At 45.1% G+C, this 16,840-nt stretch overlaps 1 protein-coding gene across 6 annotated transcripts in view; it reads left to right on the top strand.

Annotated features, from left to right (window-relative positions):
* Window positions 1-16,840, top strand: part of TRIO (trio Rho guanine nucleotide exchange factor) — a 337,805-nt gene that overhangs the window by 293,131 nt on the left and 27,834 nt on the right. For 5 of the 6 annotated variants that reach the window (XR_014310227.1, XM_082725152.1, XM_082725151.1 and 2 more), the window contains exons 35-40: window positions 3,868-4,160; window positions 5,573-5,743; window positions 8,252-8,347; window positions 13,530-13,678; window positions 14,913-14,979; window positions 16,302-16,405. Coding sequence is in view for 5 of the 6 variants with exons in the window: in XM_082725152.1 (XP_082581278.1) it covers window positions 3,868-4,160; window positions 5,573-5,743; window positions 8,252-8,347; window positions 13,530-13,678; window positions 14,913-14,979; window positions 16,302-16,405 (880 nt within the window). In the remaining variant the exon portion in view is untranslated. Of the gene's footprint in view, window positions 1-3,867; window positions 4,161-5,572; window positions 5,744-7,205; window positions 7,359-8,251; window positions 8,348-13,529; window positions 13,679-14,912; window positions 14,980-16,301; window positions 16,406-16,840 lie in introns of those variants that run through there. The other variant, XM_082725154.1, reaches the window with a different exon arrangement.

Here is a 16,840-nt window from a genome sequence, read left to right as displayed (position 1 = left end):
ACTTAAAAAAAAAAAAAAGCAGCTCTTTATTTCATTCTATTAATGAGTATACTAGGTTTAAATAATTTTTAAGTTTTTAAATTTCTGATTTACGCATTGTATTGCAATCCAGTGAAGACCATAAAATGGGCTGTTAGCATCCATTGGTTTGGGCAAAGAAGTTTGTGTATTATAAAACAACAATTTGTTGTTTTTCTCAAAGAGTATCAAACCAGTGAAGAATTGAGCATTAATTACTATTAAAGACTGAAGTGGACAGAGAAGGAATTCATCTATTTTGCTTTTGGTTTTGGTCATTTTTTTTATTGCTAATCACCAGAATTAGGACCGACATGTCAGACCTGCACTAGACAAAGTATCTGCTAATCCTAGAGACAGATGAAGACAATTTCCCTCTACCTTTACACACTCCTGAAATGACATTGTTTTCCGAAGTAAAATGTAAAACTCAACGACATTGTGTAGGGGAGGCAGACTGGCCCAGTCAGTAGAGCGTGTGACTCTTGACCTCTGGGTTGTGAATTCAGGCCCCTCGTGGGTACTCAGATTACTTAAAAACAACAACTAAAACAATGCACTTAAAATTCAATACAGTTTTCTTCTTAGTTTGTAATTACTCCTAGATTTTTCTAAGGTCTGAATATTCCAGTAAAGTGAAACAGTATCATTAAGTGGTTTGATAAACAGCACCTCAGGAAGAGAACTGCTCTCCCCTTCAGAACTGCATTCATCACAGGTGAACTTTGGCCTTGGGCAGCTCTTTCTCTTTCCTGGGTCTGGGAGGGTACATCCAGGCCACGGCCATGTTTATCTTCCCTGACCTGCCAGATAAAGAGGAACTCTGTTTTGAACCTACTTCCACTGCAAAGAACCAAACCCAGTGCAGCTGAGCCGACAGAGAGAAGCTAGAAAATGCTATCTCCTGTTGTTCTTTCTGAGCCATTCTTACAACCAACCGTCAGCTCCTCTCTGAGCAAGGCTAGAATGTCCTGGGAGTGATCCTTTTTAGGCCAGTCGGGTTGCACAAAGCGTTCCTGAGGCCTCCTGAGGCCTGCTGGGTCTGGTGACCGGAGGAGAGGTCCTTATGCTTCAGGGGACTGTCCTGCGTTCCCACCCACCATGCTCTCGTCCACTTCCTGGTGGCCCTGTGGCTTTGGTGGACAGAGCCTGTCAGAATTCCAGTGGGCATCTAGGAATCCTCCTAAGATTCACGTGGTGTGCTCACTGCCCTCATGCCACATTCCCTCCAGTTCTCACTTCTGGGCATGGAACGCAGGTGAGGTTCTTACGTGGGCTCAGGTCATGCTCCCTGTTACTCGTCATGGGCAAGGATTCTGCTTAGGAAAGTGAAGACCCGGCATTGATTCGGTCGTATTGCAGTAAGTGGGCCTCAGTCTCTTTCCTGCCTCCTTGGCTCACCCAAGGCGCAGCTCATCAGAGGTTGGCCAGCCCAGGGTGTGTCCAGCTGTGTGCCACCTCCACAGCCCTTTGTTCGGTGTCATTATCCAGCGGGACAAATATACATCAAAGACATGATTGTCCTTCAAATCTGGGTGATGATTCAGCTTCCTCTACATCTTGAGGCTGGGATTTCTGATGTTTCTGTTTGATACGTAGTAGGTGCCTACTGTATGCCAGGCACCGTGGCAGGCCTGGGGAATACCTCACATAACAGCCGACGAGGCCCCTGCCTTCGTGGAACTGCCGTTCTCGTGATCTGCCTACGTGAGTTACTCGAGCCTAGCTCGTTCGAAGGCCGCTTCCGTGCTCCCTTGTCATGAAACCTTCTGTGATCCTTCCACTCGGTTCCCCTTCTTCTCAGCTTCCCTCAGGATTTGTACTCGCTTACATTGTGTGTCATATTCTGGCCTAATAGTTATGTGGTCCTAGAAAGCACTATATGGTGGACACCATGGGTGAAGGAAGGTTTTATTCCTCTGTGTTCAGTGGCAGGTAAGGGCTTGGCTCTGGATCCCAGCACAGTAAATGGCTGAGAAACGTCACCTGCTGTGGCTAGCACAGATTCTTGCTGAGAGCTGGAACTTAAAACACTTCAGTTAGTTATCATTTGGTACATAGATTACCCAGACCTTCCCCTTCTTTTTGTCTTTCTTGTCCCTCCACAAGAGTTCCTGAGGCACTGTTTCCCTGTTTGCCCTTCATCCTAAATCCGCACCTGAGGAGGTTTCTAGGAAGTCCTCACAGTGTGCATGTTGCCACCTTAATGGTTTCATGCTCTTTTTCCTCTCCAGACAGTACCTAAGGAAAAGGGGAGTGACCTGGAAGGCTGGCAGGGACTCTCATTTTAAAATAAAGTTAAAGAAACGAGTGGGTATATGTACACACATTCATATGTGTATATATACACACAGATGAAAAAAAAAAAAAAGATTTTTACTCTTTAACAAAATGCTACATCTGTATTGACTGGTCTTGAAACCAAAGTCTGGTTCTGAGAAAATGTAGATTTTTAAGAATGAGTGATCCTGCTTGAAATGTGTCATCTGTTTATGGAAGATTGTACCCTCTACCCACGCAAGGCTTCGCCCAGGGCAGGCATGGGACAGCAGTGAGACCTGGATCTGCCGTCTCATTCTGGTGTCTGGAGCATAAGTGGGAAACTGCTGTTGACTCTCCTACATATAATCACAGGATTGGGGGGATTAGCGCTCCTGCTTTGTAACGATGGTCTCCGGTGCCACAGACGTGGATAAAGGGAACACAGGGGTCTGTAGGATAGGATCTTCTCAAAGATTAATTTTAATATTTTTAAGGCCTCAAAAGATTTAAGAAAATAACAAGCATAGCGATGATCTCATTCCATTTCTTGAAGTGTAAAGTGTTTTATTCCATTCCACTGTAGTGACACCCTAGAGTCAAGTGCTCAGGAGAGGGCCAGGCAGTGTCCAAGGTCACCAGGTTTCTATTTATAAAGTAAAACCTCATAACTACATGGATTTGGTGAGCACCACAGTTTCCTAAGCTTTTCTTTTTTTTTCCTTTCTCCTAAAGAATCAGCACTTCAGGGTTGACTAGATTTTGAGATCCAGTAAAAAGATTTGTTTGGATATATTTTCTGTAAAGCATTCTGGTTATTTGAGGACGGCTTCCCCTCACATTTCTTTTAAAAATGTGTTATTGTTTTTGTTCATTGCTGCTGACATTTACGTCCATGCAAAGTCACTGAAAGGCTGAGGGCAAAGACACCCCCCCCACCACCAGCATATTTCCAGAGTCTGGCCACAGGCTGGGTCTCCCCCAAGCCAGCCAGGCCTTATCCCTTCCACAGTCGCTGACTTTGCCGTGACGCAGCTTTCCAGATGGGTGTCATTTGTCCCAAAGTCTGACGGGGTCAAATCCATCCTGATCTGGGTGCGTGCGCACACACGCTGGCTTACGGAGTTGTTCTTGTGTTCAGACTATACATTCATCTGTCACAATTCGTTTTTAATTTCCTTTAAAGTCCTCTTTTGTAGCTTTTGTTTATCAAGAAAGTGGATGAAAATAATTTTAAAATTCTGTCTTCTGACCCCTGTGATGTCTTAAGTGATGACATATTCAGTCTGTGTGACAAGGACACTGGTGTTCAGCATTGGTGACTTGGGGTGTGGGGAGGGAACGGTGCATCTTGAGAAGAGTGTCACTGGGAGCGACTCATGTTTGGGACACTTTGAAAGGCGTGTGTGTGTGAGCGTGGCGTCCGCCCCGCAGGGAAGTGGGCGGCCACAGCGGAGGCGGCCGCGTGTCCTGCGCGCCGCGCCGGGCTCCACTGCGACAGCGGGTCGGCAAGAGGGCGCCGCCAGGACGGCGGGAGGGTTTCCTGGAGGGCGGTTCTGTCAAACCTGCCATGTCTCTCTTGTCCTTCAGACTCGTTGTCCGTCTCCAGTAACGATGCCAGCCCGCCGGCGTCCGTGGCTTCTCTCCAGCCCCACATGATGGGGGCCCAGAGCTCCCCGGGCCCCAAACGGCCGGGAAACACGCTGCGCAAGTGGCTGACGAGCCCGGTGCGGCGGCTGAGCAGCGGCAAGGCCGACGGGCACGTGAAGAAGCTCGCGCATAAGCACAAGAAGAGCAGGGAGGTCCGCAAGAGCGCCGACGCCGGCTCGCAGAAGGACTCGGACGACAGCGCGGCCACCCCGCAGGACGAGACCGTGGAAGAGGTCAGAGCCCGGCCGGGCTTGAACCCGCTCACTGGGCAGGGCCACCCCCTGGGGTTGCTCGGGAAGTCGTAGGAAGGGTTGTGTCTCACTGGGCCCCTGGGACTGGCTGCTCCTTAAATCCCTTGGTGGCAAACTTGGATTCGGTGGGGACAAGCTGTCCCGGTAGCAGCTCCGCCCTAACATGGTCGGGCCCCTGGTGGCTTCTGAGAAAGAACTCAAGAGGACCGTGAGCCTACCCCCTCCCAGGTATGGGCTCCCCCAGGCCTGCTCCAGGAGGAAGGGGACACTGCTGCGTGGTCCTTCTGTCCACCCACCACAGACAAGCCAGGAGGCGCCCTTGGGTGCTGCAGAAGGTCTGAGCAGCCCCTAAACCGCAGGGGCAGCACTGTGTGGGGCAGCACCCACTTCAGACATGGAAGGCCAGGAGGAGCGTGTGCGCCTCCCTCCTCCCCCAGAGTCATACTTCACATCTGTCCTCAGTAGAGAACACCCAGTGAATTTAGTTCGCTAACCACTGGATTATTTCCATGTCATTACAGATGAATGTCTATCGGTCAGCCAGGAATTTTTTTAATTTCCTTTTTGTTTGGGGTGGAGAGCTTTAAACATACTGAAGGAACACAATCCCTTCATGATCCCCAGGCTGGTTCTGTCCGGCTGGCGGTGTCAGTGAGGGACCCTTAGAGTTTTTAACTGAGATCCCCCCCAGCCCCGCCTGCCGAGCTCCCTCAAAAAGAAAAAACCAGAGTGGATAAGATATGTGTCCTTTAATTTTTTTTGGAGACATGCGTTTTCTACTGCTTTTTTCCTGGGCCTGTTTTGCCCTGGGTTTTCACTAGAGTATATGGTTTATTATGTTCTCATCTGTCTGTTGTCTACATCTGTGTCCTCTTAGTAGAAATAAAACAGACAATTTTTCTAAGATGAAAACAGAGGAAAATTGAGGTGAGACTAAATTCAGATTCTCCCAATGCATTTAGTTATATTATTCCTTATGCCATTTGAATTCCAGTGAATTTTATTCTAGCAATTTACCAAAAATGAAAGTAGACCAAAGGAACTGAACTGACATGAAAGTTACTAATGGTTCAGAGTTTTAAACTGATCTGGGGTGGGGGGTAAGGTGGGTTGAAGATGAGAGGTGTTCAAAGCCTAATGGGTAATGTTGGCAGGCCCCTTCAGAAGACACATGCGGCGGCCCTTCCATTATCCAAGTCGGCAGGCGAGGTAGTTGGCTTGCAGGAAGGGCATGAGCAGTTACTGTCAGGGTGGAAAGAGTTTGCGTTTGATTTGGGATCTCCGTTGCTGTCCTGGCTGTACTTTCCCAGTTAACCCTTTTAGGGTTCATTTCTGTGAGCTGACCTTTACAGTTGGGCCTAGAATATAATGAGCAAATGTTGGTTTGATTTCAGAGAGGCCGGAATGAGGGCCTGAGCAGTGGCACGCTCTCCAAGTCTTCATCGTCGGGCATGCAGAGCTGCGGAGAAGAAGAAGGGGAGGAGGGGGCCGATGCTGTGCCGCTCCCACCGCCCATGGCCATCCAGCAGCATAGCCTACTCCAGCCGGATTCGCAGGACGACAAGGTGAGGGGCCCGTGTCACTGCACCCTAGCCTCGTGGCTGCAGCTGGCAGCTCTGGGGCTGTGAACAAGCACCTGGAAAATGTGCATTTCTCCCCAAAAGTATGAAGAACAAAGCCGATTTAGACCAGGCAGTAGGCCGACGTGTAGTTTCTCACGTGGGTACTTAAAAGCATTTTTAATAATGCTTTAGTAACTGTTACTTTGAAAGTAACTGTATTTTCCGTTTACTGCGCCACCCGGGGTCCCTGAGAGAGGAGTCCGAGAAGTCACGCGCAGTCTTGGTGACGGCATCCCTACGTGAACGTTAGGCCATCCTGCTCTCCCTTCAGGGTGTTTTTGCACACGAGCATTGTTTCCAATGGGATACTACTGCTATCTAGTCCCTCTGTCCAGCATGCCTGATGTTAGCGTTTCGGATCAGCTGGGATGTGGGGATAGGTGTCAAGGTGTAGGGATCAGTTCAAAACCGTAAATCTCCTCTTTGGGTGCATGTGGAGGCTTCAAAACCAGGCTTGGGTTTTTGTTTGTTTAGTTCTTACCTGATCTAAAACTATTTTGCACATCCCCGTTGCAGAGCGCTGAATTGTCCCAAAGAAACCTGGTAACTGGCTTGCACATTCTCTTGCATTCTGGCCCAGGTGTTGAAAACCATGCTATGAAGTCATCACTAGATGACTAGATGACTAAAGGCCTTGGGTTTTGGTCGGGGGGCAGTAACTAAGCTTTCTGAGTAAAACAGTGTTTTCATCATTTTTGCCCATTCTTTTTCCTTCCCTGACTCCTTCCTCAGTGCTAACACGGTCACTTGCTGGATTACCCGTGTTTTATGACTCTGGCCCGGCCCAATGATAGGCAGCTGTGAGGCTGAGGCAACCCACACCTTAGTCTTAACGTGGGTGGCCACCTCCCAGCTCCTGGGAACCCGCCTCCTCCCCCGTGGTGGCACTGGGTGCACAGTCAGAGCACTGCGGGGCTTGGCTGCAGGACGTGGCTTGGGTTGGAGACTGGAGTTTGGGGACATGTGGGTGCAGGCCAGCCGCTCTGGGAGCTGAGGTGAGGTAACAGAGGGCCTCAGCCCCTGCGCAGAGCAGACTTGCCAGGAAAGGGGAATGTGTCCTTTCTCAGACAACTCCTAAACTGTTTTGTGGCATCCCAAGCTGTACCTTCCTTGAAAAGCAGGAAACTGAAATTTTCGTAAATCTGGATGATTAGCTGAAGTGAGATGTGGGGCCTGGTTGACTTACTCCCCCAGTAAGAGTATTTTTCTCCATTTCAGGACTGTATTACACTGTATACTTCAGTGCGTTGAAATCATTTATTGGTTATTGTGTTACCTCATTGGGTATAATCAGTAGCAGTTCTTCATTTATAAAAATCTGTAGTGATAGTCCCAGAGAGTTTATTATCTTGTGACTAATATTTTGTTTTGTTCTGTTTTCTCTTTTTGTAAACTTTCACTGCAGCATTACGTTGATTTGTGTTCTGTGTCTGTTTTGGCTCAGTTTCCTTACCTCTCCATTTGAATTTTTTTCTTGTTTTCTTCACCCCATACTCCAGATTTCATTAGACCAAACCAACATTTGTTTTGCAAATCACATATCTGGATCCACACATGTAAAAGCCTCGTTGTGAATGTATAAATCCGTATCTGTCTCCTGTGAGAACTGCATCGTTAGGACAGCTAGCCGTGTGTCGCATGCATCTCTGCTGTCCTTAATATGAAGCAAGGTTCATATTATGCCCCTCTTCTAGTTTCCAGTTAATCAATGGCACAAGTAATCTGCAAACACACTGTGTTTGCTAATTACTGAAACTTGAACTCAGCAGCCCCTCCCTCAAATTCCTTACCTGTCAACCCCTGTACACCCTGATTCTAGCCGTAAATGGCATCTCATAGCTTGTGAGGCCACAGATCTTCTGTACTCTGCACTAATCATTGGGGAAATGGATGGCACAGAAAATGGTGAGCTTGTCCCCCCTCTTCCCTGTCTGGTCAGTGCACCCCCGGTTCCTTTCCTTTTCTTTCTTGTTTCTTTCTGTTGAGCCCATAAACACAGGAGAGCCATTTTTTACTATCCTGTTTGGTTTCCTGATTATTAAAGGATCACTCGTTAGACCCCCAGCCTTTCATTCTTACATTGATCAGATTCTGTATTTTTCCCTGCTTAGCCACTCTCCTAGCTGGCAGTTGCAAAAGTTAAAGTTAGCAACCTCCCACACCCAGTCACCTCTCTGAAAAGCATTCTGATGTTACATGACCAAGGATGAAAAACAGACTTTGTCTGCTTTCCACATGTATCCCAGACAGGTTTTATTTAGTATTTCGTGTCAGAATATTGTAAATTTAAAAGGATGACTTTAAATAAATTGCAAACAAAGACAAACTTGTGGTCTTTTTGTCTGGAATTACTTTGAAAAAGAGATTGAGCTTGCAGGAGAATTTGCTGTCCGTGCAGCTACTAACATGAGGCACCCCCCCCCCTTCTCTTTCTCTTCGCTTCTTCCGTAGGCCTCTTCTCGGTTATTAGTCCGCCCCACCAGCTCCGAAACTCCGAGTGCAGCCGAGCTCGTGAGTGCAATTGAAGAACTCGTGAAAAGCAAGATGGTAAGGCTTCCCACAGACAGTCTGAGGTTTGGAAGCTGCCATAGAGGCTGCATGCAGATGGACGTGCCCCCATTCACGTCATGCTCCCGTCCGCACAGGGTGCCAGCAAGGGTTACCCAGGCGGAGTCCCCAGGACCACCCTCATTCCTGACCAGCTGCATGTTTGGGGGGACCCAACATCACTCTCAGGTTCAAGAATTTGCATGAAGGACTCCTAGAACTCAGAAAAGGTGTGATAGCCCAAGTTGCGGTTTGTACTGTGAAAGAACAGATTAAAACCAGCCAGGGAAGAGGTGCGTGGAGCAGGGTGCAGAAAGGTTCCTGGGTCAAGCATCCAGCTGTGGAAAGCACAGACTTCTCCTGACAACGATGTGTGACATCGTTTTATGTCACATATGTAGAGTCTGCCCAACAGGGGACACCAACTGAGCTTTGGTGTTCAGCGTTTTCATTTGAGCTCAGTCACATACACAAGATTGACTGCTAGCATGGCTCCGTTTTGTCTCCTACCCCTCCAGAAATCCAGATACCACATGGCTCAGAGCCTCCACCAAGAGTGGCACTGTTGACATGGACTGTCTGTTGTGGCCCAAGGCCCCTAGGTAAATAGACCGGCCCACCAGGCAGGACATTCCAGGGGTTAGAGACACTTTCCGGGAGCCAGGATGAATCCTTTCTTGCACCTACATTGACTGCAGAGCTCACAGCATTTTAGCAGGTGTGGTCAATTCCACTCAGGTCCGCAGGTGTGCCCATGGTCAATGGCAGGCACACATGGGTTGTTGGTTCCTCTCACTGTCTCTGAGATCTTTCATTTGGATTTACGGTGTATTACTTAATCTTTTAAGTCACCCTCCGAAAATAAAAGCCCTCAGCCTCTCCCAGCTGTCGGTCTTCCAGAGTAACCACTGTGATCAGTATGTTTCCCTCAAGACATTTTCTATGCAGGGTGCAAACATTTATGGGGAGGGAGAGGGTGCTTGTCCATGCTCTGTTTTTCAAAAAGGATTCATTCTGTTTTTAATATTCTAAGACTTAATAAATTTCGAGGAGTTTCTCACATCAGTATTTAAGGTTTACATCATTCCTTGTAATATCTGTATGGTAGTCCATTGGGTGGATGCAGTGATAATCTACTGAGGGATTCTTCTGTAGCGGGCACTATTCTGTGTCTGTATTAACTTAGTAGGAGCCCAATGAGGTAAGTACACATTACTGACATTTTATCTTAGAGATGACAGAACTGAAGCCGCAGAGTTTAAAACTTAACTAGCCAGTAAGGAGCAGAGACCTGATTATACTATATAATTTATTTAAACAAATTCATAATAATAATATGTGTGTGTGTGTGTGTGTGTGTGTGTGTGTGTAAAGTTGTGTTCAGTTTTACACTATGGTAAACCTCCATGTTGGTTAAGTGTGTGTAGGGTAAATTTCTAGCACTGGAATTGCCAGATGGAAGAATATACTTTTTCAAGGAAATTTCTCTTCCATTAGGTATTAACTGGGTAATATATCATCCCTGTTTCTTCTACCATAGGTTCTAACCAGTCATCTGATTTTTTTTTTAATCATCTGATCATTCTAACCATCAGAGATAGCAAGAAAACGGTCAGCCTGTCTGTGAATACCACATGAAACAGACTGGAATTGACCATATTTGCTATGAAACTGTGGTTGATTCAGTCAAGTGTGAATTGTATCAGGGGAAATTCAGACTGTTTCACTGTGCCATAACTGGAATTTCTTCCCAGGTAGTCACGTTCTGAAAGCGACATGATGGGCTCAGAAGTTAGGAAAGTTGCTAGTACTTGGTAGAAAACCCCAAGAACTTGACTCTACTGGTCAAGAGTTTAGGATCATTTCAGTTTGAACTGAGCTAAATCGCATCCCGGCAGTCTCTTTGAGACAGCTTGATTGATGGTCTAAACAAAGGGTACTTAAATTGTACCCTGTGAGCTTTCACGCATCTTTAAACATTTTAAAAACAGTCATTTATACTCCTCGATTATATGATCATTAAAATCATTCTGTCTAATAATTGAATAGTTTTCCCAAGCAAGGTTATGAGGTTGCCTTTGTCAGCCTTCTCGTCGTCATTCTGGGTTGGAACTGCATTCCATTTGAAGTGGGCTGCGATGCATTTGTCGTTAATTCACATGGTCTTGAAATGGAGAGGGGTTCTAGGATGTGGTTTCTTTCAGCTCTTACTGCTCCATTCCTTCCTGTCATTTCCAAAGCATTAAACTTTACCAGTTGAAACTCAATTCTTTCTACTCAGTTTTCTCCTTCACTTAACAGGAACAAAGCTCTTGCCATCACGGAAAGAGCATACACTCACGTTCAGACGCTGCTACTTACACTTGGGCTCTCCAAGCCTGTGTCCTTCAGCTGTAAACTCAGCATAAGGACTGTTTGCTCAGCTCCTGGCCAGGTTCCATCCACGTGGGTAGTCACAAGTGCTTGCCTTTCCCATTGGAGGACCATGTTTATGCTGTTCATGATGGACTTATCCCATTTTCACTGTCCATGGAATATAATCTAGATTCTGCCCTCTTTTTTTGGCTCAAGGGAAAAGTTGCTCTGTGTTGATTTCCTGTCACTAATCCTCTGATGTCAGAGGAGAACTGCTTTTTGTCAATGAAAACTCTGAATCATTTTAATATCCTTTCACCTGTTCTGTGCCTGTGAACTAGGGTCCCGTACTGCAGCACGTTTACCATATGCTGTAGATCCCTGGTCATCCGCATTCGTTTTCTTGTGGGTGACCTCTCAGGCTGAGTTGGTCGTCCTTCAGAAGCTACATACTAACTTACTGGCCTGGGAAGAAGTTGTTCAACTGTTACACAGTATGATATTCAGGGAATTGAACCTCCTAACCCTAAATTCTGCAGAGTTGATCTGCAAAATAAAACCACCCTGGAAACTATTTCACTCCTCTCCCTGACCTCCACATCCCAGGTCCAGGCGGTGTGGGAAACCTGGTGTGTCTTTCCTGAACTCTGGAAGCCCACAGCCACTATGACCATTTGCACTTGACTTTGGGGTTTTCTCTTCTTCGTTGATCTAAATATAAAGGGAGACATGAGAAAGAGTAAAAAATGAATAAACATCTATCTCAAGATACTAGAAAAACAACAGAAATAATGAGTTGAGAAATAGAAAAATGGAATAAATAAAACCAAAATTTGTTATTTGAAGAAGTAATAAACATCAGGTAACCTCAAGAAAATAGAAGGGGAAGCAAATTCACAATACAAGAATTATAAGAGAGGAGCCAACTAAGGAAATTAAAATCATTATAATACTTTTTGTTGAGGTCTTTGAAAGTAAATTGGAGAACCTGGATGAAATGAGCAGTTTACCAAATGAGTTAGTTTACCAAAACTAACCTTAGAAGAGATGGATTATCTGTGCAGACCTGTCCTCATCCAAGGAATAAAAGTTGACAAAAACCTGCCCACAGAACACCACCAAACCCAGAGGACTTCACAAGAAATTCACCTGAATCTGTGAAGTCCCAGGAATTCTGGTTCCGAAGGCTAGTCCGGTGGAAGCCTTTCCTTGCCCTCACTGGCTGCCCAGCGGGGTCCACGCCTCCCATCTCCACCCTTGGCCGTCCAGACAGCCGTCCTGCCAGCCGACCATCAGGGCTTCACTGACACCAACCATTTCCACTGCTTGGCCTCATTGCTCACTGCACTGTGTGAAGGGGCATCAGGAGACATCTTCTCTATTTTCTTTCTTTTTTATCACCATTGAAATGAACAGAACTGAATCTAGTGAGCATTAGCTTTTTCCTCGCAAATCTAGACCAGAGACGGTGCATAGAGTCCTTCCCTCCACCTCCAGACTCCAGCCTCCCCTCAAGGAGTTCGATGAGCACAGAGCCAGCCCGAGGCTTCCTGCAAAGTGCTTGCTTCCAGTAGAGGCCAATAGCTAATTATTTCAAGAACAGAGTGCTATGTTCTCATTGAACGCTGTTCCCGATTTGTCACTAATAAGTGCAGCAGTTAGTGTGTTTCCACAGCTCCATGGGTTTGGTGAACAAAACTACATGCACAGACTTTGTGTCCTCGTATCTGGGCTCAGTGACGAGGTCAGCATTGGTCTTTTACTCTTAAGGGGAAAAAAATGGGACGAGCATTAGGAGTTCTGATTTGATGCAGAATATGAAGTGTTCCTGCAGTTTGGATTGAGCTTTTTGTTGGAGGGTAAGTTAATCACATTTTCCCAGCTCCCATCTAGATAAATACTTCTTGATCATCCTATATATCCAGCTGCGTGCTTTAGAAATTTCAAAATATTATAACCCACACCTGTTGGGAGCTTTGGGAATTCAGTTAAAAAGCATAGTTAATATGTACCAACTAGAAAGTAAGCAGTCGCTTATCATTGTCACATTAGTCCAGGACAGAAGTCGAGATTCATCTTAGATGTGTTGAACACCTGCAAAGCTTCATTCAAGGTTCTACACAGACTACAGCACTCACAGCAATCACTCGTGGAAACTAAACTCCAGTGGAGGAGAGGGAGTTTAGGATACCTCATTGAGGCAGCATGACAGCTGCTTCCCATGGAAGAGAGGAAGGATGTGGTGAGCGTCCAGAGATAGAGCTCCATTCAGCTGGGCAATGTGTGTGCACTGAAGGCAGAGTCAAGGCTTCACGGATAATCAAGAACAGCCCCCACACTGTCTAAATTAAAATAGAGATGGCCCACACTGCTGCGTAGCCCACCAGCTGGGGACACGGGTGATGTGCCTGGGGTAGGCTGGCCTGATGGAGGAGGTTCTGCGCACTTCTGAAATGGTCCTGCTATCTCAGAACTGTGGGAAAATGGCTACGTGTGGACTGCCTGCTACATCCAGAAATGGGGGCAGTTCTGTGATGGAAACAAGTTGGGCTATTTCTAACTATCTGGTGAAAAGGAATAGAATTTATTAATGCATATAAATGTACTGTCCTTTTTGCCTTCCTCATTTATACAGCTTCTCTTGCTCAGTATTTGTGTTAATAGTCGGGGGTTTTGTTATGAAATACCATGTAATATCACAAACATAGATCTTCTGACTTTACCATCAGGCCTTCTGTCTTTTCTGACTTACAAAGTTTCTTCATTCTAACTCCAGGCTCCTGGACCATAGGCAGGAAATGTGACTGGTGGTCTGGTTTTCTTTCAGGCGCTGGAGGATCGTCCCAGCTCACTCCTTGTTGACCAGGGAGACAGTAGCAGCCCCTCCTTCAACCCTTCAGACAACTCCCTCCTGTCCTCCTCCTCACCCATTGATGAGATGGAAGAAAGAAAATCCAGCTCCCTAAAGAGACGGCAGTAAGACACATTTCCATGTCCGCGTTGGTCAGATTTCCTCCTGTCTCTGTCACCTTCACACATGTAACAGCGATCCGTCTCTGGGTCACTCCTGGAGTAGTTGGATAGGTCTTTGAGAATCTCTCAGAGCCTCATAAGGGTGCAGGAAGTCATAGCTGCAGGGTTTTCTTTTTTAAGAGTTTGGAAATCACTTATTTTATTTTATTTATGTTATATTATGTTTATGTTGTGTTGTTTGAGTAAGCTCTACACCAAACAAGGGGCTCGAACTCACAACTCTAAGATCCAGAAAGCCTGCTCTACTGACTGAGCCAGCCAGTTGCCTCCCCCACCGTAGCTGCAGTGTTTGGTATTTGTATGTTATACTTTATTTATAAATAAGAATGATACAAGAATTTCTTCTGTCACTTCTAGTGAGAAACTCCTATGCTTTATATTACATATGACCTGTGAAGGAAAGAAGACAACATAAAATCAGATCGAGTCCTGAACCTTGAATATTTTTTTAATATAACCTTAGTGATAGTGTTTCTCAGTTCCAGTAAAGCTGCTTATGGTGAAAAGGGGAATCCTGAGAAATATTACAAAAGGATTTAACCTTGCCTTCAGAGAAGAGGAAATAATTGTGTGAGGGCAGAGACTCGGTTTTCCTGAGCGCTCTGTGGAGCACTCTGGATCGGAGAATGATGGTCGCCCTCGGGAGAGGCGCAGCCTGTGGGGGCTGAATGAATGATGAGCAGACCAACAGACGTTTCCAGGCCAGCTGAGGTGGTATGCTCTTTTGATCAACTAATTGTCTTATCAGAGAGTCCTTGCAAACAGTTGTGAGCCTTCAGGCTCACACTTTTGGCTCAGTGATCAGACCCAAAGCTTTAAACATCTGAATTAAAGTTTTTTCTTGTAGGTCCAGTGAAGCTTAAAATGATGTAATCTTTTAAAAACAGAACACAACAAACTTGCTTTCTTTAATGTCATGCCTTTATGCAGAAAAATTATGTCTAAGTCTCTCTTGATTATCCATGTATGTGATCAGAGTCCCCAGCTCTTGAGGGTTATGTACATGAACCTGTAAGTGATTTGGGACATTCAGGAATTGGAGACCCAGTTGTGCAAGTTTGATAAATTACAGGATAGTCCCAGTGGGAGTCTCACCTGACAAAAGCAAAGTGCTGAAGAATCGTTCAGGAAATGAGAAGAGTTTGAATTGTAAACACTGGTTTTTCTCTCTTTCCAGCTATGTTTTGCAAGAACTGGTGGAGACAGAGCGTGACTATGTGCGGGACCTCGGCTGTGTGGTTGAGGTATGTTTTCAGAGATTTAATAACCTGCATCAGCCCTAAGAGTTGGCAAGGGGGTATCATGTTTGACAGTTTAACACTGATACCTTCTCAAAAGCTTTAAAAACATTTTGACATCCTTTCCCCCAAAAGAAAACCAAGTTTCAGGAAAATGAAATTTAGCCAATCACCTTCATCTGTATTCACTTGTAAATGCTTCTTTTTCACATAGTGTATCTTTGACGTAATTACTTTTTTTTACAATTAAGTTTTTAAATTATATCCAGCCATTGTATTTATGACATGGGAATCTTGCTTTTGATTATTTACAAACATGGATATCATCGCAGAATTGAGAACGTCGTTGGTTGAAGAAGTCCATTGTGACTAGCTGTGGCATCAATTCCATCCTGAATCCACCTGGGTTCAGAACTGGCCTGTGGCTACAGTAGGCCATCTGTTTATACTTTCCCCAGAACAAAAACATCACCATATTCATGGCCCAGAAGTTGCTATGCATGGTGTAGCTATAACAAAACCATGGTCTTTCACACAGCATCAAGGCATCAAGGCATTTTCACAAAGCATCACTTAACCCAGTCATTCAGGTCCAGGGCGTAATCTTTTTTATAAACTCAACTCATCAAAAAGCAATTTTTATGATATACAGTTTTACCATTTCTTTGACTTCATAAATGTATTTAAGACAGTACTTTGGGGATGTTCATTCCATTAAAAGTAACAGCATTCACAGTTAAGTGTGCAGCAAAAGATTTAGCATGCTCGTTGTATCTGCAATATAAGTCACTTGAATTTACTTAAGAGATAAGTGTGTATAGGCTGAATCCCACTCAAGAAGCTGAAATGACATTTTATCAACATACTTAATCAAGTGTTATTTAAAAATCCACTTATGGAAAGAATACTGTTAAATTCTTATTTAACAAATTATGTAACTAATCCAAAAAGAAAAGGAAATCTGTTTATATTATGCTAAGAACAGAGAAAATATATTTCTGGCCAAATATTTAATGTTTACAAGCTGATAAGATGATTTGTTTTATGAAACCATTTACATTTAAATGTCTTCAGTTCCTTAGAAGACTTTGGATCTACGAATGCCACACAGTCCAAGGAGAGAAAGTCATGGCAGTGTGTATGGGGGGACATTTTAAGTGCCAGGCAGGACTCTTTCCTGCATAGCTTTTGTTTGTTTTTAAAGAAATACTGGGTTTTGAGACAGTTGTATATGTCTGTTTTTTTCTTGATGACTTTTAGTCCATAAGTCATTACTTGATCAAGATACGTTCAGTGAAGCAAAGTTATTTTTAAATATTCAATTCTAGGGCTACATGGCTCTTATGAAAGAAGATGGCGTTCCTGATGACATGAAAGGAAAGGACAAGATTGTATTTGGCAACATCCATCAGATTTATGATTGGCACAGAGAGTACGTAAGATACTTGCCCTGTGTGATGGTGTACACAGCATCACCACTTGCTAAACTGCCTTGTGGCAGGCAAATGGTAAAGGATGTGTGGTTGTTCGTGTTCTTTTATTACCTGTGTGGCCTCCCAGAGGCAGCTGGTACAGAGGAAGTACTGATAAGGGCACCTGGGTGGCTCAGGCGATTAAGCATCCAACTCTCAATTTCAGTTCAGGTCATGATCGCAGGGTCTTGGGCTTGAGCCCTGCATCAGGCTTCTTGCTCAGTGCAGTCTGCTTGAAATTCTCTCTCCTTCTGCCCCTCCCGCTGCTGGTGCACACTCTCTAAAATGAGTGAGTAAATCTTAAAAAAAAAAAAAAAGAAGAAGAAGAAGAAGAAGAAGAAATACTGATGTGCCAAGGAGTTTTGTGGTAGCATGTCATGGCAGGGGGGCAAGTC

This window comes from Mustela nivalis (genome assembly GCF_964662115.1).
Source record: "Mustela nivalis genome assembly, chromosome: 3".
Classification (NCBI taxonomy): Eukaryota; Metazoa; Chordata; class Mammalia; order Carnivora; family Mustelidae; genus Mustela; species Mustela nivalis.
This window is presented reverse-complemented; position numbering and strand designations above follow the sequence as displayed.